Below are 27723 nucleotides of genomic sequence, written 5' to 3' on the forward strand. Positions count from 1 at the left end.
TCAGGCTCCGCCCTCACACACCGCTCAGTCTGCTGCAGCCGCCTCCTGCCCGGGAGTCCTGCAGAGAAGCTGCTCACTCGCTCACTGACTGATTGACTGACTGGCCGTGCTGCTCCCAAGCCCACCACCTGCAACTGCTGCCCGCCTGGCTGCTAGCGATCCGCACACAGGTACCAACCGTGTGACTGTGCTGCATCTTCTCTCTTTGCATCGGCTTATGGCTGCCTGGCACGCAATCGGCTTTTTCTTTATTTTATGTACAGTGTGGGCTGAATGGTCTGTATGTATGAATATTGTGTGTGTATAGCAGCTGCTGCTACATCTCACTGCATATGTATGTAACATGTATTAATCTACAAGGTGTGTGTGTATATATATATATATATATATATATATATATATATATATATATAATTATGCTTTTTTTTTACATATAAATCTTTGTGGATATATATATATATATATATATATATATATATATAACATATACAGCCAGTGTGTACATATACTAATGTTTAAACCGTGCAACTGGGTGTAATTTAATTTGGAAGCGGGTTGCCATCCAATATATGACATTATATATAAATACCTATATATAAATACACCCGACAGTTGTACTACAGTGAGACCAAGCCCATATCATATATATATATATATATATATATATATATGATATATATATATATATATATATATATATATATATATATATATATATATATATGATATGGGCTTGGTCTCACTGTAGTACAACTGTCAGGTGTATTTATGTACAAGGGAACCCAGGTGTGACTTGCTGTATTATGCACTTGTGTTGTTTGATCACATTGGTGGCACGCACACAACCTGACACAACTTGTTACTGCCTCCCCCTCCAATAGCTGCCATTGGCGTAAGTGCTGCGCTCCCATTTCTATCTTGTGTATGTCACACAGTTAATTCTACCTGGCACTATTTATCCACAAATTGCCAAGCAATGATTCTGTGATATCACTGGTTTCACTATTGTGAATATGAATGTTCCACTGCTTTGAGCCTGGATCTTTTCTCTCACTCCTGTTCCTTACACCTTTCTTTGCTGTCTCCCACTGATACCTGTTAATAATCCAACTGCCTTACGCCGCTCTGCCCACCTTTTCCTATCCCACCAACATACTTCTCTCTCCCTCTGCCCACTTATTTCTATCCCACCATTTTATTCCACTCTTTTCCCTCTCCCACTAATACATATTCCTTACCCAGTCAGTTTCACCTAACTTTCCTCTCTTATACCTTTCTCTCTTACACTTATAACTATTTTTAACAAATTATCTTACACACATCGCCTCTCTCCTTCTCACACCTATTTATAACCCACCAAAGTATACCTGTCTCTGCTTTTCTTTACCCACTGCCTAAATCACTCTCTGCTCTCCCCCGTTAACCCTTATGCCTAACCCACCTTACATTTTTTTCAGTCTGTTCTCTCCCACCTAACCCAGGACCTCTTTCCAATCTCTCTCCCCTTACACCTATCCCTACAGAACTGCCTTACACCTATATTGGCTCTCTACCACTTGAACCTATTTCTAACCCATCCCTTGCATTTATGTCTGCTATCTTTCACTTACACATCTGTTGCTGTCCCACTTTTTCCTTTCAAACAGTAGCACTCATTACTCGCTAATACCTTAGTTCCAGTCCTGTCCATACACAATATGTACGAACCTCCCTATGTGTCTACCTGCCATTTGCTCCAGCTGTGTATGACTTCATTTCTCATACTTGCTGCTGTTCCACCACTCTCTCACTAATACTTACCTACTACACCTGTCACTGTGCTACAACTGCTACTCTCAGGGTCTCACTAATCTGTCACCTGCCAAACTGTCACCAGCTGTAGCTATTTCCTTTCCTCTAATTCCTTGGTATCACACCTGGGACTTTCCCTCTATGCTTTAGCTGCCTCCCTCCTATTAATTATTTGGCACCACACCTGCCACTTTTCCACTTTTGCATAGCTGACTCCCTTTCACTAATTATTTGCTACCATACCTACCACTTTCATGATTCTGTTTATCTTCTCATAAATTCTTCTAGCTGCATCTTTACCATTGATCCTTTGATACATTATCTGGCACTTTCCCACTATCCCCTACCTCATGGGTCCCCAACCACCAGGCCGTGGACTATAACGAACTGGGCCACCTTTCGTCCTGGCTGCAATCTATAATAGCTGCAAAAACAATGAAAAATACCCATATTACCTTCAATTCCAGTTCCCTGATACGCCATCGCCATGACAACAAATATTATGAAGCCCAGGAAGCTTTCTACTGATCGCACCAAGGCCAAAATACTCTAACCATGCATCTTCACACCAATTGCCCCCCCCCCTCCTCTGAAAAACTGTCTTGCTTGCAACTGGTCCTTGGTCCATAAAAGGTTGGGGGTCACTGCCCTAGCTGCCTTTTCTGTCACTGATTCTATTGGTACCATAGTATTGCTGTGCATTAAACATGCCCTAACCTACATTTCTAAACCATATAGCATAGACCATTATATATAATTTGCCAATGTTATCATACCACCACGTTTCACTTGCTGTCTCTATAAATATATAGCGTTATATCCTTCTGAAAATAACGACCAACCAGGCTAAATTTCCAGGGTCATATTTCCCAGCATGCTCTTTTTTTTAGGAGGGTGCTTTTAAAGGCTTAGCTGGTTTTGATTAGCGGCCGCCACATCCAAGCTGAAATATATCACCTCTGGATAGTAGCTTTTCCTTTAGTTTTCTTTGAAGTGAATGCCTAATGTTCTAGATTTTTGTATCCGCATTGTTCTTTCCATGCTGTATATTCTTTAGTGGTCTGCCTTGCCAGTCTAGCTGAGGGATTGTGCTGCATAAGCTATTTCACACTGCAGAGGTCTCAGATCTATGCAACAGAGCTCCCTGGCTAGATCTGGCTCTTGCGAAACTATGAATAATTTAATTTATATAGACCGAATCATCCTTACCAAGCCAGTACTGGTTTAATGTTCTGGGTAGAGCAGAAAAGGGGTAGTTAGAGTAAATCCAGCGTAGGCAACAGGGATGGAAACCACTTAATTTGAAGCCACAATGTAGAAAACCCTCTGTTTTCACATATATTGATAGATCTGTGAACTGCCTGTGTGTCAGCATGGCCGACTAACTATCTGTTATCACGTACTACTAGCACTGCATGCTCATCACCTGGATGACTATCAGTTAGTTTGAATGCACCATTTAATGCTGCTTATATAGCCAATGCCATGCTTACTAATTAGCTGATACTTGCCCAATAAAAACTGGATGTTGGGGCAATTTCTCCATCTTTACTGGCCATTTTCTCTGTTGCCTGCCTGGATGGAGGGTAGAAAAGATGGCAATATTTGAAAAGGTTAAAATGATTCACTTACATGAGGGGCCAATACTTTGCCTGGTCAATGTGAGTTTTCTACCTGGTCTGACTAATATCAGACGAGGAATAACTGGGGACCTCATAGGGGCCCGTATTGCTAGCACTGTGAGTTGCACCTTACAATTGTGTGAACTTTTCATTCGGTGCAGACAAACCTGATTTTTAAAGGCACCGTTCCCAGTGAGAAAGCGAACTGGCCAACCTTTTCATCTAGTGGGCAGATTCTATGTTAACTCAGCATAATCACAGGCTGGCCGCACATGAGCTCTGGGATGCCGCTGCCAAGCCCTACTTTGGGCTGCAGATGAAGGTGTTCTGTTCCTGGTTGTGCGGACGCAGCAGGAGGTGAGGGGCTCAGTTATTAATCTCCTTCAGAGCTGGGAATTCCTTGCAGTTTTACACTGATTACATTTCAGACGGTATAATCTGTTCCCGGATTTCATTTTTATTTCTGTCACACCCTAAGAGATAAATAAGAAATAACAGGTGCAGTTGTGTTTGGGGGTTCAGATAACCGACAGCAGTTGCTAAAATAAAATTGTAAATCAGTCAACACCATTTAAAAATAAGCACACATTTGTGCACTTTCACTCTGAAATCCAAGTAATGCTGGTGACCGTTAAATGGGGCTCATATGTTTTGCTGTATAGAGTATTCAGCCTAATGTAAGCAGTGCTTGTCACCGTCTTCACACCCCACAAATGATGCCGTTGTTGCCCCCTCATTACCCGCTGCTTCATCTGTTGATCTGGCTTGGACTCCTTTTGCACAGCTGTGTCACTGCACGTCACACTAACTCTCATCCCTCTCTCTTGACAAAATACTTCTCCTCCTCCGCACACCCCCACGCACTCCCACTCTCACACAGTCATCCACAGACTTTGCTTTCATCTGAAGAGGCTGTATTGCCAGCGAGCAGCCCATGGGGAGTTTGCAGAGAAGGCTTTTGTCACTGCAGGAAGTTACATTTCTGCCCCGTCTCGATTTCTTTCCTGCTTTGGTCTGTTTTAGCATCACTAGTCACCGCACCGGATGTGCCCCCAAGCTGTCAGCACAGATAGTACCAGAGAGAGAGAAACTGTCATTTAATCTATTCTTTGTTACCTAGCCAACAGTGTGAAGTGTGTAATTGTCTATAAGCCACCGGCTCATTGGGACGACACTCTTCCTTACATCTTCACCCCTATTTGCTCCCTCTTAAAGACAGCTCTGGCCTCCAATGCCATTCATGCATAAGAAAAAGCAGCACGTTTATTTTTGGATGTTTCTGTATCTATTTTCAGACGCTAGTACAGTAGTTTTCTGACTTTTTTTTTAGTTTAAGGCCATCAGAAGTGGTCCAACCTCTGACCAGGGCCCTCTATTGCTAATAAGATGTTTACTGAAATAGGAAATCAGTGGTGTGTCAGTTATTCAGCCATAATTCCACAACAACAAATAGCTGTTTGACAAAATCTCATCCTAAATGACATTAATGCTGGGCTCTCGGGTGTATCTAGGAGAAGAAACAAGTATTCTTCTTAATTCCCCACCAAACTAACCTCCAGGATGTGTCCCATTGCCACTGCTCCAGTTTTGGAACCACTGCCCTAGGGCATACTCTAGGCCAGGGATCCCCAACCTTTTGAACCCGTGAGCAACATTCAGAAGTAAAAGGAGTTGGGGAGCAACACTAGCATGAAAAATGTTCTTGGGGTACCAAATAAGGGCTGTGATTGGCCATTTAGTAGCCCCTATGTGGATTGTCAGCCAACATTGAGACTCTGTTTGGCAGTGTACCTGGTTTTTATACAACTAAAACTTGCCTCCAAGCCTGGAATTCAAAAATAAGCTCCTGCTTTAAGACCACGGAGAGCAACATCCAAGGGGTTGGAGAGCAACATGTTGCTCACGAGCTACTGGTTGGGGACCACTGCTCTAGGCTGTATGCAGCTTTAATTGCATACAGAGTAGTGTGTGCTGCCTCAAATAATGTAGGAAAGATGCCAGAAAATAGATAGGGTACAATACACATTGTATGATGCAGCAGATTGACTGTCAGGTGGTCTTTTCACTGTCTAGCACCGTACCTACAAAAGGTTTACATACAGCAGAGAAGGCATGTCTATGTAGTACAGTAGGGGGCATAATGCTGACATGGCCATCTCTCTCAGAATACTATTATTACTATTACTAAAACATTTTAAGGTTTGAAGAGTGGAAGTCTAGAAGAGGAACATTAAGGATTTGAACATTTCCTGTCTTTTGGCTATTGGTTATTCATTTTCTGTTGACTGATTCACCTCTTAGATATACTGTGTGGCCTTATTTCCTTGCCTTCAATTTGACAGACATGTTACAGACACATCTAGAAGTTGTACATGGGTTTATGGTATGCTTGCCATGCTTTATAATACTAGTTCCTGCTTAACGTTATAGGGTTTGAAAAATGAAGAGGTGGCCGCTAGCTGCTGAAAGAGATACATACCTGCAACCCTGACAGTGATAGACTCAAAGCCCATGGACCTGTTTACAGAACTTCAGCTTCTAGAGAAAGCCTCCACTCTAGAGCGCCTCCGTGCAGCCAGGAAACGTAGGGAACAGCAGCTGAAAAGATGGACGCAGAGAGAGAAGGAAGAGGAGAACAGGAGGAGAAGACAGCAGAAAGCCAACAGGAAAACGCCAACTATCAGGAACAAGAGAGTGTCCTTCCCTCCTCGGGTCACCCTCCACGAGGCTTGTCTGAGGAACGATCCTGAAGAAGGTACTGACACAAGTTTGCTATAACAGTGGGTGATGGAAAGATTTTAGTTGCATTGCCTGATCATAGAAAATGACAAGGTAGTGCTGTGTATCCTTAGAAGGGGTAACAGGGTTACAGTTGATATGAGATGCAATATAATGAATTTGAAAATCTGTGTAAGATAGCCAAGCAGAATGAAAGGAATGGGACTGTGCTTCAGTGGCAATTACAAATCGATGGCTTACTTTCCCTTTTTTTCCTACTAAATAAGATGGGTTAGAGATTTTATTAAATGGTATGTGTGGTTAGTAGATATTATTATGCAAAACTGATTTCTTTTTCGTACAGGATAGTTGTAACTGAGCGGTGTGCAGGGTTAGCACAGGAAGTGCAGAGGGGACAGCAGGAAAGAATGGAGGTCTAGAGCCGAGGAAACGCTACGGAATATTCCACGTGCTTTGCATAGCAAAATACCCACAGGATGTGACTTTATTTAGAAGTAGATGTACAGAATCAACACAATTGTGTGACGTTCTTGCTTATAAGATGCACCAGTTGTTTTGAGGATGAGGTGCTTTTTTAAGGAAAGTTAAACTAAGCTGGGGGAGGTCCAATTAGTCGGGCAAAATAGATACTTTCTTTCCCGTGACAGGCGCACCTCTTCAATAAATTACTTTGTTTGGAAGAGTAGTGCAGCCATGTTTGTTGGTCTTCCAGGTGATTGCACAGTAAACTCCAACTTCAGCCAAGTAGCCAAAGCTACACAAGGAGCACCTGCAAGAAGAAGAAACGTAACACTATGCTCTCTTGCAATGCAATTTACCCCAGGCCAGTTAGTTGTTTATAGAACTGTCGGTGCTTAACTAACTAGCTCAGCCCAGGAAATTTACCTTTACTTGTCCTTTAAAGGGGAACTAAAACTTAAAGAAGACATATAGCAGAAGTGAAAGTCCCTTTAATTTTGTAGTCAACAATGAATACTATATGGAGCTGGTTAACACTCCGGGCTAAAAATGTATTTACGCCTTTACGCTTTATTTACACTTTATTGATGATCCCCCTCCCATAGAACACATTCCTTCTGTATTTAAAATGAGTATAATGCACTGGCACAATCTTGTTTTTACACACTATGTCTTCTTTAACAAAGCTGTAAGCTAGAAATTTTAGTAATAAAATTAGTAATTTGTAACCCAAGGCAACCACACCCCTTCAGTAGTGGCTCTCGTCTGCTGACTGTTTTGCAGTGGGACCTACTCCTCAATAAGGGTGCCCAGCTTCATGCAGTGATGATGTTTGGTTTCTTGCAACCATGTGTAATCAGTGGTACTTTGGGGAGGAGTCCATAAAATTAGTGTTTTGAACTTTTGCCCAGTAACATGAGTTGATTGCAGTAACCTTCTTGGTCCCTATCCTGTATACGGCATAATAAATAAATCCATGGGTTGCTCAATCCAATAAAGTATAATCTGGCCAACTGACTTGCCAAATGGTTGTATAGTCTGAAACCAGGAAATAAACCACAGAATTGCAAGAAGAACACAATAATACAAAAACTTCTATGCAAAGGGATATAATATAATTACATTAAGAGAAATATAGCAGATAATCAGTTAACGAGAGGCAGATATATAAAAGCACAAAGAGCAGGGTCATTCCATTGAACGTAACACTTCAGGCACATTTCTAAGTGCACTGACTGTGTATTTGTTATGAACCACTGAGGACATCTTTTCAACCTCACAGCCAAGCACCGAGCCTGTGTTGTTCTCTGCATGGTATGTCTAGCTATATAATAAAAAATCAAATATTGGGAAATTATACCAAACTGGCTTTGTCGCTTGGAATTCTGGAGAAAAAAACTCTGCATCTTTGTTAAAACATGCTGATTTGCATCTGAGAACAGAACTTTGCACACTGACTTGAGTTATTAAATGCCCCTTCTAATTCTGGTATCAAAACTCCATTCAGAATAGTTGCTGATAGTTATGTTTTCTCAACTGATCCTACAATGGTAATTTTTTGGAAAATCTAGCTGCGGAGAAGATATCTGTTTCGTTGGAAACTTTTTTCGATGTTAGTAAATCTGTGTCTAGCTCTCAGACTTTATTATGTATTTACAGGTTGAATTATGGTTTAATGGAAGATAGATTGTACCTATGAATATGTACACTTTCTTTTGAATAATGCTATAATCATGCAATAGCCTGTAGTGCTATATAATGGTATGCAGAAAAATAAGAATATGTTGTTTTAGTTACTGTACATGGAAAGCAATAACACTATCAATGGACAAAGACATTTCAGGATAATTAATCATAATATAATAGCAGTGAGAGTAGTGTAAGCGGAGTGATATGAGCAGCAATATTATATGAGGAGAGGATGATACATAAGCAACATAGTAAAATATAAATATAGTAAAGGAAAGACTGATAAGAACAGTGTAATATCAGTGAGCAATAAAAAAAGATCAATATAAACATCCGAGTGATATAAAGAGCAATATACTGTCAGGAAGAAGAATAAAAAGATGGATATAATATCAGATTGACTAATGTAAAGAGCAATATAATAACAGAGGTAGTGATAAAACAGCTGTGTATAATATCAGCAGTCGGGGTTGGAACAGGACAGTGGGACATCAGACCAGCTCCCCCCTGGGCATTGCACTGTTACCTCCACCCTGATCGCTGCACAACAAGATAAGATAAAGTACATGTGTGTGGGACCAGTGGTGGAGGGGTTTGCACCTGGGGTGGGCTGGGGGGAGTGCGGGCCCCTGAAGCAGCAGCCCCGGTGGGTCCTGGATCCCCGCAGTCTGACACTGTCGGCAGTGGACTATGAAGAACATTGAAATATCAAGGGAAGAGTTAGAGCAGAATAATGTTAGGGGAGAGATATAGTTTGCAATATAATATCAGGAGGTAATAATACAATATATAAATAAATAAATGTTGATTTAGTATAATATCAGGGAAGATATGACAAGCAGTAAAAGTCAGAAGAAGGGAATGAACAGCAATATAATACTGGGAAAGATACATAAATAGCAATATAATATCAGTGTAAGGTATACAAAGGGCAATATATTATCTGGAAAGAGGTAAAAGAGCTATACAAAATCAAGGCATATGAAAACGAGTATAATCTCATGCAGGGCTGTATTTTCTATGCACCTGAAGACATAAATATCCTTTTCCAAACTTTCTTTTAAAGATATCTGCCCCCCCTCCCCGCCAGAACCTTGATGTGAAATCCAATAGTGGAGTTGAGGGTGAGGGAGTTAACCCTTTTAGATCCATTCAGTGAATGCAATGGTGTGTGTGGGGGGGTTGATACTCTCAGGGGGAGGGATATGAAAGGTAAAACAGTACAATAATAAGTGTAGGGATGTATAGAAAATATTATAAGGGGTAAATGTATAATGTGCAGTATAAAGTAGGGAGACTTAAGGTGGCCATACACTATAAGATCAAGGGAGAGATGTAAAAGAGCAATTTGAAATAGGAGGTGCATTTAAACAACAGTAATATGTCAGGGGCAGATATGAAGAACATTTCAGTATCAGGTGGAGGGATGCAAAGTGCATAATGCAAAGAATAATACAATTATGAAAAAAAGCAAAAAGATCTTTAAAAAAAAAAAAATCACCAAGCCAATATAATAATCTTTCGAGCAGTACAAGCCAATTATTCGACACAATAACAAGCCAATCTTTATAATAACATACACAATATGAGAGTGAGTAGGTTTATATAGAAACATAGAACAGGATGACATGTTAATTGATATAATAACATACACAATGAGAGAGCAAGTAGGTTTATATAGTAACACAGAACAGGATGACCTGCCGAGTGATAAAATTATGACACAGAGCTTTATTATAACTTGCAGTGGGAGATGACACCATACAGAGCAACACTTAAATGGTTATATCAGGGCTGTAACCTCCAGAATTGGCCTGTTTCTTATTCAATCCTATAAAAACCTCATAAATACATAGGCACACCTATACATTAAATCCTTTGCATATCCAGCTTGTAAGTGTATGCCAGGAACAGAAAGTTGATTCTTAAATTCTGTGTAAACATGACTTCTGACTCGGGATAAAAACCTTGAAAGCGACAGCCTTGACTTGTAGTAAGGACCAGCCGAATACAAGTCAATGTCAGCCTGGGCATTTCTCATTCTGGTCATTAGAAGTGGTGACAGAATGAGGAGGTCATGTTGACTGATGCTGTTGTAGGGCAAGAGGTGGTCAAAATACTCTGTTTTGTCCCATTACCCTAAGGGTTCGATTTGGTTCAGCTGAACATCCCTAGGTATAACAGGTAATCATGCCTTACCCCAGCTAATAGTTGCAGTTCAGCAGAAGCAGGTTGGACACCCTCCGTTTTGAGCCCCTGTATTATAAAGACACCTCTGTACAGGTATGGGACCTGTTATCCAGAATGCTTGGGACCAAGGGTTTTCTGGGTAAGTGATCTTTCCATAATTTGGATCTCCAAATCTTAAGTCTGCTAAAAATAATTGAAACATTAATTGAACCCAATAGGATTGTATTGCCACCCTTAATGATTCATTCTATCTTAGCTTGGATTAATACAAGGTATTTTTAAAATGTTGAATTGTTTGCTTAAACTGTCTATGGGAGATGGCCTTCCTGTAATATTTAGCTTTCTGGATCACAGGTTTCCGGATAATGGATCCCAAATCTGTACATTATTTATTGTACTGGGTTACTTTCATGGCACTGTCTTTAAGACAGTTATCCCCAACCAGTATCTTGTGAGCAACATGTTACTCACCAAACTTTGGATGTTGCTCTCAGTGGCCACAAAGCAGGTGCTTATTTTTGAATTCCAGGCTTGGAAGAAAGTTTTAATTGCATAAAAACGAAGTATAGTATCAAGTAGAGTATCCTGTAGGTTGCCAGTCCACATAAGGGCTACCAAATGACCAATCAGAGCCCTTATTTTGCACCGCAACATGTTTGTGTTGCTCCCCAACTCTTTTTTTACATTTGAATGTGGCTCATGGGGTAAAAACAGTTTCGGACCCTTGCTTTAAGATGTTTGTATGGTCTCCGCATGGGTTTACCTCCCACACTCAAAAAACATTCAAGCATGTTATTGACTTCTGATAAAACTGACTAAATGTGACAGGGACAGTAGATTGTAAGCTCCACTAGGGCAGGATGTCTTTATACCAAGACTTTATGGTAAATGCACTTTTCTGTGTGAAAGGTGCCTGAAAATCTCAAGTACACTGGTTTAACCCCTCCACTTCCCAGCTGTGCACTTTAAAAACCTTGTGCTCTAATGGTGACACATTAATGGGAGTCAGGGAGTGTTTTATTAACACTTTATATGCTGACACGCCTGATATCATCAAACAGTTGGGTGTTGTAGTTTTGCAAACTGAAGGGCCCAGAGTTGCACTGATAAACACTCAAAGGTGCAAATAACAAACGGTGGACAGAACTATAAGGTGTCGGCAAGAGATTAGGAAAGGAGTGCCAGGTCGCTATTCATTACACAGTGCTTGGCTGCAGGAAAGGGGTTACTGAACCACAAGGACACCTAGCTATTTTTGTACCAATAAACCTTGGCAGAGCTTGTTATGCTGTTTGTTAAGAACCGGAGCTGGCGGGTTTGGGTAAGAACTGAGCACCAGATCTGTGCTTGAGAGAAGTGGGGGCTGGGCCAGATGTCTCCAAGTCACACATTAAAATGATTGCAACTCCGATCGGGGAATCCCGAGAAATCGCAAACCCAGCATGTGATTAGATTAAGCATTGTGTTTTTTGGGAGAGAAATTAGCTTTTAATACCATCACACTGAAACACCAATTAAGTAAGAGAGATGTGATCCATCATTTCCAGTGGGACTTTATATTGGGCTCTACATAAACCTCAATCAGACATCAATCAGGAAGGTGGAATAATTGACAGCCAATGCTTACGCTCATTAAACCAGGGTACGTTATGTTCCGTAAAGCAAAGATCTTGGCATGGTAATGTGTCCACCAGAGAGCACTGTTTAACTGGAGTCTATGTATTAGATTAAATATATAATATCAGGCCAGGCAGTTTGGAAGCCTCTTCGGATAGCTCACAAATAAATGAAGGTCCAGGTGTAGAATTACCTGAGTTAATATGTTGTTATTGAACATTTATAGAGAAGTAGTCTGTGTAATTGCAAATGTTGCAGTTTAAATTGCAGCCCTTAAAGGGCCAGTCTAATTCCCTTACAATAAGGGAGAAATCGATGACATGACACTGAAGATTTCTTCCTTTGCCTTCCCCCAGTTCTCTCGCTCCTTCAAAACAATGTGGACCCCGACCTCAGTAATGAAGATGGACTGACTGCCTTGCACCAGGTACAGAAGCCGCCTCCGTGTTTACTGTGTACAGGGTTCCCTATGATTCTCTTTCCCAGGGAAGGTTAAATGAGTGCGTTAAAGCTCCATGCAGTGGGCAGACAGTAAGAAATGGCACATTCTTCCTCTCCCACGTTGTTCTCTTTATGAACAAAGGCTCTAAGTGCTCCCAACTTGCTGTCTGGCCTTGCACACACCCCACACACACTCAGACAGGGAAGATTCAGCTGTGTGCTGGCCTCTGAAGTGGGTATGGGATTATACAATGTACGTGGGGACATTCTCCGTGAATAGAATGACACATTGATTTTTTTTTTCCTTATATAACGTTGCACCTCTCCCCCGCTGACTGTTGCTGATGACACACACTCTGCATCTGTGTGTAACAGCACTTTACTAATAACATGTTTTAGTGTAACACAACCTGTCCCCTCCACCCCCTTGTCCCATAACCTGCGCTCTCCCTTTCTGTGACCTGCCACTCATTCACCCCTTTCCCTACCCATAGTGCTGCATAGATAACTATGAGGATCTGCTGAAGCTGCTTCTATCACACGGTGCTAATGTGAACGTGACCGACAATGAGCTCTGGACCCCTCTCCATGCTGCTGCTACCTGTGGGCACACGAACCTGGTGCGCATCCTGATTCAGCAGTAAGTCATACTCTGTATCAGTATAGACTGTGGTGTGATCATTCTTACCTTTCCATGTACAGTCATAGAGTGCTAAAAGCTGCATGGTTGCCTTTATCTTTTCTCTGTCACTGGTACAGAAGTTGACTTGTGGCTATTTGAACCTGTTAACCCCCCTTGCCACAATACAGTAGTATGATCTAGTGCGGGAGTAGACAACCCTCCATGTTCCCAACAGGCTTTGCCATCATGCACCAGAAGGCATACTAACTAGAGGTATCATAGACAAAATACCCATCAAAGCAATGTGGATACATTAACTTGCTATAGCAATAAAGCAAGCTATCAGTGGATGCTGGGAAGTTATACATAAACGATAGGTAGTAGCTAAAAGGCTATAAACATGGCATTATATTGCATTAAATAGGCAGGAATATACCAACCAACAGCACTAGTAGCAGGGCAGGACAAGGCGACAAGAGGTAGATAGGAAACCCCAGACTGCAGGGATTACTCGCAGGAGCTATAGGCAGTGTATGATGGCAATCTCATGCAACTAAGTCCTAGTTCCTACAGAATGACCCCTCCAGTGGAAAGGGAATGTTGGGAGGCAAGGGTAAATAATGCACACATTGAAGAAGGGTTGAAATTTAATTGTCAATGGTTGGGGAGCATAGGGTTTCTCGCCCACTGTATAAATGCATGCAGACATGATGGTGGCTGCTTTTAGAACATAATTAGTGTATAATGATTAATATTGCACGCTTACTGCATGTGATCACACAGAATAACTGATCAATGCATATATATATATATATATATATATATATATATATATATATATATATATATATATATATATATATATATACTCACTACTTCTTCTCATTATCTAAGTGGTGCCGACCTGCTTGCGGTGAACGCTGATGGGAATATGGCATATGACCTCTGCGAGGATGAAGCCACGCTGGACGTCATTGAAGGCTGCCTGACATACCGAGGTGAGAACCAAGTGGGTAAGGCTTGAGATGCTCACATTAAATAGCACTACAGCTCTCAGCATCCTCTCATAAGCCATTATATCTTGGAGGATACTTGTGGCAAAGAAAGAAATGGAGTGATACCAGAAATCCTCTACTGTACCAGACTGAACACGTACCTTCTATAGTTCCGTTTTGTATCCACAGGAGTACTTAATAATGATTAGGTACCTCTGTGGGTTTGAAACGCGTAGGGCCCATGGAGATGCAAGAATATTTTTAACTATGAATAATAGTCATTTTTTTTTATTTATTTATTTTTTTTTATTTTTTAACTAATGCTTTTGGCCCTGTGGATTCTTCTGAGTGCCGGATAGCCCTGTTCTTCTTGTCGAATGTCCAATAGATAACCCACCAGCACACCCTGGCCTCTTATTCAGCAATGGTCCGGTGCACATTAAGAAGTAACGTCTCCCTCCAATATAATAGAAATGCAAAATTACCGCCACACAGGACACAATGCAAGCAGGGAAACCCCTGTGTATTTATTAAAGTGTAACCTTTAATAAATACACAGGGGTTTCCCCGCTTGCATCTTGTCCTGTGTGCCGGTAATTTTGCATTTCACTGATACTTGGGCCCAGGTATCGGAGGGCCAGTCCGACACTGCGTATGCCATCAGTTTGACCCAATGCATGGGTAGATAAGCTATTATTGGCCTGCGTATGCCCTGCTTAAGTCCTATGTCATTCCAAGCATCGTCTCTAACAAAAATAAATGAAAAGACTGCAAGATTCTAGTTTTATGGGGTAGGTCAACTTCATTTTCACCTGTAGTAACCTGTAAGAGAAAACCCCAAATATTTTCTATTTAACAGGCCAGTATAATATAACGCCCACAGGCATGCATGCAAGACTTCCATACTGCAAGCTCAGCAATATCTATGCACTAATAACTTTCCTTTCGCAGAAAATAAAATGTTCCACCTTCTTGCACCATCTTCACTCACACACATGTATGTTGTACGCATCAGAGTTTCCATACCTTGCTAATAAGTTGATCTGAAACTCATTCTTACCACTTCCTATTGCTTCTTGCTTTGTTCTTCTGTATTGAATCCCCCTGAACAGCAAGTGTATATCTATATATATATATTTGTATTTCATGGTGCAGAAAGTTATACTTTCGTTTCCTTTCCATGCATGTGAATTACGTGAACTGCAACATTCTATAATTGTGTACAGACTGTTTAGCTACATATAAGATAAATCTTGCCCAATGGAGCTGATTTGCAGACAATCATTGCTTGTGTTTTTTGTAGGCATTACGCAGGAAATGATTAATGAAGCTCGTCAAGCACCGGAGCGTCACATGCTGAATGACATAAGGGCATTAGTAGCTACTGGACAGGACCTGAACAGGACAGATAACCAAGGAGCCACACTGGTGAGATGTGAAACTGGCTATGGGAAGCTGGTGGATTACACCAATGTTGTCTACGACTAAAAGTGGGCGCAAGGCATTGGGGATACCATTGGTACCTAATATCCCTCCTTTATATATTTTCTTATAAGCATCTGTGCTTCCCATCTGCCTTTAAACTCTACTTCATCCCTATGTAGTTATACCAGCCATGCCTAGTCCATGATACTAACTGCAAATATAAGCCAAAGCTGATAGAACCCAATATAATTCCCTATGGTGATAGGGCAAGCAGGATATGCACTTAGAGCACTGGCAGACAACAGGTTTCTTCAAACAGTGTGTAACAGCCCACTGTATATATGTATGTGTATATATATATATATATATATATATATATATATATATATATATATATATATATATATATATATATACAGTATATAGTGAATAAAGTACCCCCTCTTGTAAAATATAAGTATATTATAAGTTACAGAGGAGTTCGACAACTGTATAAAAGCACAAGGCTGAAGGCTGAGTGTTTTTATACAGGTCAAGGAACGCCAAGGTTACTTCTAATATCCTCAGCAACAGGGGGTACTTTATATTTTATTATACACAATACTTTATATTTTATTATACAGAAGTTTCACTGAGTCATGTGACAAAAAATGACATCACTAAGCTCCGATTATAACTGATGACATCACTAAGCACCGTTTATAAGGATATCATTTACAGGGTAATCATGGCTCCTGTATATTATATAGTGAATAAAGTACCCCCTCTTGTAAATTATAAAGAAGTTACCGAGGAGTTTCATGACCATATAATAACATGAGACCGAAGGCCGAGTGTTTTTATACAGGTCATGGAACTCCAAGTTAACTTTTAATATCCTCATATTTTGCAACAGGAGGTACTTTATTAATTATATTATACAAGTTTCAGTGAGTCATGTGAGAGAAATGACATCACTACTCACCCTTTATAACTGATGACATCAGTACTCACTGTTTATAAGGAAATAATTTACAAGATATTCATGGCTTTGGTGTATTATAGCCCTATATTCTCCACCTCTAGCCAAAACACAAACATTACAAGTATGGGATCTGTTATCTAGAAACCCGTTATCCAGAAAGCCCTGAATTATGGAAAGGCCTTCTCCCATAGGCTTCTTTTTATCCAAATAATCCAAACTAAAATATAATTAATCCTTTTTGGTAACAAACCCCGTCTCTTGGGGTTATTTAATGTTTAAATGATTTCTAGTAGATTTAAGGTATAAAGAGCCAAATTATGGCAAGATCTGTTATCCAGAAAACCACAGGTCCCAAGCATTCTGGATAACGGGTCCCAAACCTGTACGACAAGTTTTCTGATGAAATATTGGTTTTACAACTTCATTTCTGTCCTACCTGCAGAGACACACTGGATGCAGCTTGGCATTTGTTTGTATTTAAAAGGGCAGCAAATGAAGCTTTTAGTAGTAATACCATTTGTCAGGAGCATTTTTTATCCTTAATCCAGTGCTGGAATTGGAGAGGGATTTACAGGGATGCCATTCCTTCATTTCTTTATTTCTGTGAAATAGCATCCCCTCAGTGGGAATGAAGGAGTTTTGAATTCCCGGAACTTTCTTTTGCTCCTCTCCACTTCTGCATGCAAATAAAATGCAGAGGTAAAATATAATATAGTTAAATAAAAAAGGATAGAAAAAGATTGTTGAGTGACTTGTGGGGGGGCACATTGGCGATAACTGTTGCTTTTGAATCTGAGCTGAATGCTGAGGATCAATTGCAAACTCACTGAACAGTTATGTCCCATGTGGCCCCCCTTCAAGTTGCTGACTAACTCAGAGTTAGAGAGCTGAAAAGCAGGAAGTAGTGTTCTGGCTATTATGTTAGACTTCCAGTCACTCCAGCCTTTATACATTACCTTTTTGGCTAACTAACTATATTAGAAACTTTTTTTATTTTGCACAGCCTATCTACAGTATTTGCCCAGTTTTGATTGTTACACTGAATCTTTAAGCCTACTAAAACATTTTTAAAAAATGTAATAGGTTAGTTTGGCCACCTGAGGGTCCTCTGTTCCCTAAAGCCCTCACATAGTCTTGGGGTCTATTCTATCTATTCAGCCAGTTTTTATTTTTACACTGTTCCGTTAAATTGTGCATTAGAAGAAAATACCAAAAAGTAAATGGCAAAATGGCTTTGCTTTAAAATAGGCGAAACCACAAAGTATTGGTGCGTGAGGCTTTTTATAACAATGGGTGTGACTTATGGTCATGGGAGGGGCTTGTTTGAGCACGCAGCACTACGCTTACCACACAGAGCATCTCTCCACTTTTCTCACTCCAATTCTAGCACTGCCTTAATCCATCTGGGATAACACACCCAGGGGACACAGTAGACATAAGTCAAGGTGTTAGTATCAGGGCTCCCTGTGAAGACCAACAATCTGAAAATCCACATGCTAGAAAATGTTACCTTAAGAAAGCCCAACACTGAATAGATTATAATATTTCTAAACCAGGGTATTGTAGTCTAGGGGGAATCTCTCTGTATAGAATACACACAGGTAACAATTGCCCCAAGCATAGTGCTGTGACTGTCTTTTAGCTACAAGATCAGGAAGATTGTAAAGTTTGCTGCACTTAATACCTATAGATGTTAAACTTTGTTGGTGTTTGGCTGATAAACACATTGCTGGAGTTACAGTCATCTATGTAGGATAACTGTGAATTAGGACTTGCTATGGTCTTTTTGAAAGAAGGGTAATATCGCCACCTAGTGGTTGTGCATTGCAAGTGCAATCCTCTTTGTCCCCTTTATATATTGAATTATATATCTGCTTTTGGCTGTTTGTTTCTACCCTGACATGAAATTCAAGCCTTACTTTGTCACTCTAGCTCCATATAGCAGCGTCTCGTGGCTTCGCAGAGGTGGCTGAAATGCTTCTGGAGAATGGGGCCCATATTGATGTGAGGGATCCTGATGAGTGGGAACCTCTACATGCTGCAGTCTTTTGGGGCCAGGTAAGATCTTTACAATCCTTGGTATGTTGCCAAGGCTGGGAGTGAGTGGCCCTTAGCATGACTATTATATGAATATTATATATTAATACCTGTAGTAGCTGACAGAGTTAAAATGAAAATATATTACCTCCTGTGACCCTTTTATTGCCATGGATTGTGATGCTGGTATAAAAGGACTATACTTATAGCACCATCTGAATTTCCAGTAGGATTTTTGATCTATGCCAAGGTAATTTTTACATGGCAATACATGGTGTTGCTGATTAAAGGATAATAATCCTAACTCTTCTCTGCTAGTACCATTGTGTGGCTCTTGCATGCCTAATATCCCATCTCTTTAATCTCTACTGTAGATCTATGTAGCAGAGGTGTTAGTCTCGCACAGTGCCAGCCTCAGCGCAAAAACAGCCCTGGATGAGACTCCTCTTGGTGAGTTAGGACACCTTCGATTTCCCTTTTATCTGTAGGAGGTAAGAGGACACCTCTTTGATCCTCAAATTATCCTCAAGTCCATTAGAGCCTTTGCTTTTGTTTTGTGGCATTATGTCTCATTTTCCTCTCTTGTTTATTTTTTATCCTCTTTCCACCTCTCCATTTGTGCTTATTTGTCCCTTTGGCAGATCTGTGTGAGGACGAGGAACTTCGCTCTTTGCTTCTGGAACTGAAACACAAACACGATATCATTATGAAGTCTCAGCAGAAGAACAAGTCCTCTCTGAGCCGCAGAAGTTCTAGCACTGGGAGCCACGGGTCAGTATATACTGCAAAGGCTTCACAGAGGGGACAGTGAATGAAAAGAGTCTTGTGACATCAGCAGGCATAGGAGGATGGGAGAGTAGATAGATGAGATTTAGGGGGTTATTTATCAAAATCCAAATTTTTCAGATTTTTTTAAAATAAATCAGAAAAAATTAGAATCCACGATTTGATCTTATTTATTTTAAAAAAGCACGATTTAATCGGATCGGGGGAAAACTCAATAAAATTGAGTGAAAACCCAAATCATACGTTTTTTTTCAGAGGTTTTTCCTGAATTGTACGATTTTTTGGGGCTTTTTTTGAAAAGTCAGCATTTTTCGGATTTTTGCCTGATGCTGCAAAAAGTCCTAACCCGAGAATCCACCATCTAAGACCTGTGGACGTTGTATGTAAATCAATGGAAGAGGTCCCTATTCTATTTGGAAGTTTCTGTGATCAGTGCTGGAATTAGCCCGGTATGATTCAGGGAAAACCTCTGTAGAAATCGTACGTTTTTTTCGGGTTTTTCCTGAAAAGTCAGCATTTTTCGGATTTTGTCTGAAAAAGTCAGATTTTCGGGTTAATTCCAGAGCAGACCACAGAAGCTTCCAAATAGGATAGGGACCTCTCCCATTGATTTATATACACCTTTGGTGGGTCTTAGATGGCAGATTTTCGGATTAGGACTTCCTATTAAATTTAGAAAAATTGAAATTTTTTTCCCCACTAAAAATTCAGATTTTCTAGTAGAAAAACTCAATTTTTTTGAGTTTTTGGCATTCTGACTTTAATAAATATATAAAAGGAAATGGCAAGACCATATGGGAGTAGGTGACTTGTTATTATCTGATGCACTTACTGTTAATTCTTCATTGGTTGCGTTTCTTCCTATCAGCACCTTCTATTATCCTTTCTGTCTGTTTCCACCCAGTAAAGTGGTGCGGCGTGCTAGCCTATCAGAACGAACCAACCTGTACAGAAGAGAATATGAGAAGGAGGCAGTGGTGTGGCAGTGCTTGGTGTCTTCAGGAAACACAGAGGACACCCATGACGAGGAAGAGAGCAGCCCAGACTTACAGCAGATAACCCAAGTAATAACTGTATTGATAATTAAGAACAAACATCTAAATAACCAGAAAAAAAATAGACAGAGTTCTGGCAGGAACCAGAAACAACATGAATTCATTAATAATTAATTTTTGGGGGAAAATAATTGCTTTTCCCCAACGGATTCAAAGGACCAGCTGCAATACTGCAGTCTTTCTCTCAGAACAGAAATGTAATCTTCTTTTTCTCTGCACTTATAAAGCAGCAGCTCATTTGTCCAACCATTTTCAGCAGAAAGACCTGACCTAGTTAGGACTCTGTGTAGCCAGTTCAGAGTAAATGTATTTTAGTAGGTCAGGGCAATTGAGGGTTTTCATGGTAAGAGATTAATACTTTGGTTTATGTAAACGCTTGCAGGCAGATAATGCTACAACGGATATAAAAAAATATATATTATACCTGCCTGATTTTACTAATCTCTAATGGGGAGGGGGGAAAAAAAAGTCCAAAGTAGCTGTAGCACACGATTCAGTTTTGTCAATGCAAAAAGTGACTTTTATTGGCTCATTGCAAACTTCAAAAACATGGCTGGGGAGGGGGGAGGCATACATTTTTTTAAAGTATAACTGATGTTCTAGAACTTGCCCTTTAAAGGAGACATAAACCCTAAAAATGAATGTTGCTAAAAATGCCATATTTTATATAATGAACTTATCGTATCAGCCTAAAGTTTCAGCTTGTCAATAGCAGCAATAATCCAGGGCTTCAAACTTGTCACAGGGGGTCACCATCTTGGAAATTGTCAGCGACACTCACATGCTCAGTGGGCTCTGAGCAGCTGTTGAGAAGCTAAGCTTAGGGGTTGTCACAAATTATCAAGCAGAAAATGAGGTTGGTCTGTAATATAAGCTGATGCTATAGGGCTGATTATTAAATGCTGATGCTAGTTGCACTGGTTTCTGTGCTGCCATGTAGTAATTATCTGTATTAATTACTAGTCAGCCTTATATTGTGACATTTAAATTCTATGTGTACTGTATATTGTGAGTGGGTCCCTAAGCTCAGTAAGTGACAGCAGCACAGAGCATGTGCAGTGAATCAGCAGAAAAGAAGATGGGGAGCTACTGGGGCATCTTTGGAGACACAGATCTTTACTGCTAAAGGGCTGTGATTGCTTTGGGCTGGTACAGAAGCACTAAACATAATGTACAACATTTCTAGTAATTTATTTAGCTAAGCTTTAGTTCTCCTTTAAATTATCTTGGCAGGGCATGCCATAATGAAACTCCAGTTGTATCTATTAAATTGAAAGGCTGTCCCAGATTAAAAAAAAAAAGGGCCTTTGTACTATGCCCATATGCTACACAAAACATTTCAACAAATACATTTCCAGCATTGCCAAGTATCATGCAATAGGCATGCCATCATCCTTTCTGACTGTATTATCAGTCTCAGGCTTTCAGAACGAAATGTCAAACATGATTTGCATGATTCCCAGTTAAAGCCAACCATTCAGGGCAGCTGTCATTGGGAGAAGTAGGAGGTTACAGAGATATATTGAATTCTTTTATCAGTTATTCCACTTTTTGTTCTGGAGCTCTGCTGGATTTAAAATATTATTTGGTTATGGTCTCGTTCACCCCAGCAACCAGATAGAAGGCAGATTGAGAAGGGGCAGAACAGAAACTAAATGGACCCACTGGGCTAATCTCTGTTGCTGACACCAACAACCAGATACTTTAAAATTAAAAATAAAATGTGAGACTTTATAGAGGTATAAAGATGGCATTATAATAAAAGATGCTGACTCCGTCCCGCCAGACCGAGTCAGCAACTTATAACCCCGTGTATAGAGAGCTTGAGACTGCCTGTCCAACTGTTACATGGCTGAAAATTGGGCAGTGATCTATCAGGCAGGTGTGAAAATCCCCGGGTACCAACAATCAAATCTGCCATATCTCGCCTAGCCCGCAGGTTGCCAAATGAACATATCTCCATGTAAATAAAAATAGAGAACTGATCCAAATTCTCTCAGGATGTTATTGTCTAAAATGGTGATGGTCTGACAATTAGCCCCAAATTTACTCTTTAAGCTCCCCATAGACGCAACGATTCTTCTTACCGAACAACGACCGATTTTAGCGAAGCCCGACCAATCCTTCGAAATTATCGTGCGGTTAGTGGGATTCGAACGATCGACCATCTTGCGATTTTTCGGCCGACATCTGTCCGGAAATTGATCGGCCAGGTTAAAAAATCTTTGTCGGTCCCAGTGCAATCTATCTATGTTTGCAGGGCCAAGCAGGCAGCTCCCCTTTGTTTTCCTGGCAAATTGGTCTTTTTAGTTGATGGTCAATTCGTACGATCGTTCCGAGAAAATCGTGGTCTCACGATGAGGATCGGATCTTTTAAAAATCTCAACATCTACGACCGGCTTTAGTGTCACGGATTGTAGAACTTGGATTCTAAAGCTGGACTTCCATTTAAAAGAACAGTAACACCAAAAAAAATTAAAGCGTTTTAAAGTAATGAAAATATCATGTAGTGTTGCCCTGCACTGGTAAAACTGATGTGTTTGCTTCAGAAATACTACTATAGTTCATATAAACAAGCTGCTGTGTAGCAATAGCGGAAATTGAAAAAAAGGCTATATGGCACAGGTTAAATAGTGGATAACAGATAACACCATTATGTTCTACAGAGCTTATCTGCTGTGTAACCTGAGCCTTTTCTCCTTTGAATGGCTGCCCCCATTGCTACACAGCAGCTCATTTATATAAACTATAGTAGTGTTTCTGAAGCAAAAAGTTCAGGGCAAAACTGCACACATCAATCGTTTAGACTGCGCATTCTTGGAGTCCACTTCAAAGGAATCGCTTGTTTCTCAGATTGTAAGTAAAACACTTTATTCAAACATCTTGATATACTGCAAACCCAGCGCCATGAGGTCTGACGCATTTCGTGTCACTGCTCTTCCTCAGAGACCTCACTTCCCATTGGTGCACATGTTATTTAAACCCCACATGATCCACCCCTACAATTAACATGTTAACCCATTATTCACATTGAATTTAAATACAAAGCTCATGCAAACCGTTAAAAACCATCAGTTAATCAAGTATGTACAAGTTAATTCATTTAGCACATTCCAGACAAAATTGATATAAGTAAATCCATACTATAATCTATAAAAAAAAAAGTCTTTCTATAATATTCATTTAATAGCTAATGCTCAAATCGATACTATTGTAAATACATCCAGTTAAGTTACAAATTCAATTAGGTACCTAAGTGGATATAAAATGGATACAAAGTAACTTTAATTTATTTCCTTTAGTTTTTAACTTGTTGCGATTCCTGACAAAGACAAATAGTACTCCATCCGCAGATTCGAAAAAACAACTAATGTCAAATACAGAATTCAAACCTCTGGGCTGTCTCGTACACAATTTATAAATCCATTTCGCCTCTGTCCTCAACAATTTAGCTTGTAAATCTCCTCCTCTTGGGCCCAAGGTTACCCTCTCAATACCCTGAACTGAAACCAACCGCAGAGACCGGTGCACAATCGTTCCCCGATTTAATGGTATTAAGGTGCTCCCTAATTCGATTCTTTAGGCTACTAATTGTGCATCCCACATACTGTATTCAACATCTTTTGCAAGTAATCAGATACACCACTGCCTTTGTGTTACAGTTTATGTAACTTTTTATCTGATGAATTTCTCGTGTTACACTGCACTCAAACGTATCTGATGTTAAAACCACTTCATATGACACGCATCGTGTCGATCCACATCTATACATCCCCCAACTCTGCAACCAAGTCTCAGGCTTTGTTTCCACACTAAATAGGCTCGGGCCAAGGACATCTTGAGGGTAGGGGCTCAGCCACAATCCGAACCCCTGGCTCAAGTATCCTTTTAAATGCCTTATCTCCATATAATACTGGTTGATGCTTATTAAAGATGCTCTTAATCTTAGTATACTGGGCACTATACATCATACTCATGGTGAGTTTCTGCTCTTCCTGTCTAGGTTCCACCACTCCTACTGTCACTCCCACTGTCGAGGGCATCATTAACCCTCCGTTCACAGTTCCTTTCCTTCCCACTACTCCTTTTCTTAATCAATTTTGTTCTATCCAAATTCAGGGCCTGCTGGAAGGCATTTTGCAACACCATCATGCTGTCCTTTCTGCAAGAACCTTTCCTGTAACCTATAAGATTCCTCGATGTACTTCTCCTCTGTACTACAGTTCCTGCATAATCACAGGAACTGCCCAAAACTGCGTTATATATTTCATTACACTTTAATTTTTTGATGTTACTGTTCCTTTTAAGTTCTACTGTACTGGAACTTTTCCCAATTTGCCATCAATGCACTATGCCAAATCTGCAGCCTCTGGGCCTACAGAGACCTGTCAGAAGAGGCCCACATGATAGTGCCGTTGTGGTACTCTCCCAGGACACGATTTTCAATTTTACCCATTAGATATCTAGTATCTAGCCAGATACCAGTGGGGCAGGCTGTTGGGAAGGATCCCATATACTGGCTAGTGAGCTGCTCATATGGTCTGCTGTTTTTATAGGCCTACGCGTGGCCAGCTTAATTTTTCAGTTGGCTTTTTGGTCTGTACCATACCATTGTTAACATGACATCATTTGGTAAGCCAGATAAAATTTCTCGCTTTACAAGGGACGAAAAAAACGTTTTTTCCCAATATTTGTGGGTGAGTACCATAACTAGGGGTCTTACAAGAATAACAGAATACAAACAGGATTGGTGAGCCCTGCTCATAAGAACTTAGTCTAAAATGAAAGTAAAGTTAGCAGTTGAGTTAGACCCTTGTAACCTGTGCTGTAGTGCTGAAGAATGAGAAAGGAGAGGACAGATAATCTGTTATCATTTACTAATATATTTCTTAATCTTCTACACAGCAAGCTTCTCTGGATTTTGAGCAAACACTGGGCCCTTCTGAGTCCCATTTCCGGAATGGATTCTGCCCTCCTCTGCCTTCCTGCTACTGCCCTTCTCCGTTGCCTGATATCCCAGTGCCAACTCCGCTTACAAATGGTAACACCAACCACTCCCTCCCCTACTATACTGGAAGCCCCCTGTGGAGTAGCATTTTGGATCAAGCCCCCCTAACTCTGTCTGAACTGAAAAGGAAAAGGTCAGCAGCAAAACAGGGGAGACTGATGCTAAAGAACAATGGCGACTTGCAGAGACTCACAGGACTAGATTATAACAGCCCCGAGACACCTCCCTGGTGCTCAAATGGGGGACCTGTTTACTATACCCCAACCAGCGGGGACCCTCCCATTCTGAGGTTAAAATCTCCCATGGAGGAAGAGGAGGAAACCAGAATATTGCATTGCTGTCGGATATCCTAAAGCGGAGGCCACGTCTTCAAGAGAATGTTCCGAATTAGTGTACAAGTGTCCTACATATAGCAAGGAGCACTTGTTGCCATGCAGAGCAGTGCATGCCTGTTTCATGTATATCTGTACATAGAAAGTCACGTATGCTTGTATATACTGAGCTGTATATAGAATGCCCCTCTCTACCTGTGTATACAGAGTAGCTCTACTGTACACACATCTGGGTGTACTTCCCCCATGTAATGTATACTTGTACAGGATCTGTAGCTGTAAATGCAGGACTGTTTTATCTGTGTATACGCAGCAATGTACATCCAAAGAACTATATATTTGCTTATAGGTATACTGTGAGTGTACGGGTGTGTAAATATGACAAATGGTGTAAATCTGACGATGAATTGTTTATTCACAGTAGATGTAATGACACATGGGGCATAAGTGGGCACTGCTGAAAAACACTTGGATCTGTGTTATTTGGTCTTGCCCACCTGTCGCCCCTGTGTCTGCCACAGACAGAGCATTTCCCATATGTATTTATGGGAATTGTTGAAAGTCACATTGTGACAATTGCAGTTCATCCTAAGAAGCCATGGGGTGGTCGGTACACAATCGGGGGCATTAATCAACACTGGGCAAATTTACCCATGTGCAGAAACTTATGCCAACCAATTAAATTGCTGTGTTATGCTTTCTTCATACAGATGGCTTTAAAAATCGAATCACTGATTGGTTGCTATAGGTAACTGCCCATGGGCAAATATGCCCAGTGTTGATAAACGAGCCCCAATGATATTTAGTGGGTCAGTGCACCAGCCCATCATCTCAACTGAATATCCTAGGAACAAAGTTTGACGGCAGAAAGAAGGCAGTTGGTCTGTCGGTTCTGTCCAATAAATGCCTACAAGGGAACATTGCCTAATTTACTGCAACCTTGACTTATTTTCGGCTGATTCAGAGGTTCATTTTTCATATATTTATATATTTAAACGTTCAGTGCTTCTGTTTACTTGTGCTTCAGCAAAGCTTTCCTTTCTCCTCGCTCTCTGTTAAAGCAGACGTGGAAACCTGCAGGCAGCAGCATGTAAATTAGTATCCTGCTTTGTTTTGTGGGATGTTGGCTGTATGACTAGAATCCCTGCCAAAAATCAAAGCAGGGCTGCAGTTAAGTAATGATAGTTACAATGGTACCAGGTAATATTCCTCCCCAGCCTCTACACTCTTGTTCCCTACTTCTGATTTCCTTTACAGCATCAGCCCCCCCCCCCCCCACTAGTGATGTGTGGGCCAGCCCAACATCCGCAGGACAGACCAGGGTCGGGCCGACTACCACACACATTTTGTGGGTCGATAGCGGGTTCTGGTTGAGCTCTTCTTCCGCTCTCTCTGCCCATGACCTTACTCTTCCGGCAGCCTCTATTTATAGGCAGCCCCACCAGTTCCTTTTTGTGGCAACAGAGATGGGTGGGTCAGGCACTCATCTATAAACATGGTGCTGGCCAGGTTAGGGTCATGTGCAGGTTGGGAGCAAGCACGTTAGGCGTGTTACGGTACACAAGGATACAGCCTTACGCGTTTCATATCATTCAGACATTTAATCATAGGCAAATTTGCACTTGGGCAGTATTTCATAGCAACCAATCAGTTATTAGCTTTTTTTCAGCCAGCTGCAGGTTTAACACTGAAAGCAATCATCTGATTGGTTTCCATGGGTTACTGTCCTGAGTGCAAATTTGCCCAGTGTTTATAAATATTGTTCGCAAAGCAGTGCACTTCAGGGTAATAGATTTTGTTCTAGGCAGAGAGGGCAAGTGATAACAGAGTTTAAGAGGTATTTGCCTGGTGCTGTGTAGCCCATGATAATCAGCCACTCCCCTTAACGTTTTACAGGTTCAATGTATCAACTTTCCAAGCTCCTTTTATAATAAAGATCATTTTAAGGAGA

General features: G+C 40.7%; 1 protein-coding gene across 1 annotated transcript; it reads left to right on the forward strand.

Annotated features, from left to right (window-relative positions):
* On the forward strand, positions 1–27723 carry ppp1r16b.L (protein phosphatase 1 regulatory subunit 16B L homeolog). The gene is made up of 11 exons (XM_018235201.2): positions 1–170; positions 5844–6168; positions 12464–12534; positions 13043–13188; positions 14065–14168; positions 15469–15593; positions 18487–18612; positions 18966–19041; positions 19233–19362; positions 20282–20441; positions 25338–27723. The coding sequence occupies exons 2-11, from the start codon at positions 5925–5927 to the stop codon at positions 25791–25793; spliced, it is 1638 nt and encodes a 545-aa protein (XP_018090690.1). The 5' UTR covers positions 1–170; positions 5844–5924; the 3' UTR covers positions 25794–27723.

This window comes from Xenopus laevis, chromosome 9_10L (assembly GCF_017654675.1).
Source record: "Xenopus laevis strain J_2021 chromosome 9_10L, Xenopus_laevis_v10.1, whole genome shotgun sequence".
Lineage (NCBI taxonomy): Eukaryota > Metazoa > Chordata > Amphibia > Anura > Pipidae > Xenopus > Xenopus laevis.

Excerpts from the sequence above, each read along its gene's own strand:
- ppp1r16b.L (XM_018235201.2), top strand. The coding sequence starts at position 5,925 with ATGGACCTGTTTACAGAACTTCAGCTTCTAGAGAAAGCCTCCACTCTA. Across the intron at positions 15,594-18,486 it reads ATAACCAAGGAGCCACACTG|CTCCATATAGCAGCGTCTCG; the intron begins GTGAGATGTGAA and ends TTGTCACTCTAG. Across the intron at positions 19,042-19,232 it reads CCTGGATGAGACTCCTCTTG|ATCTGTGTGAGGACGAGGAA; the intron begins GTGAGTTAGGAC and ends TCCCTTTGGCAG.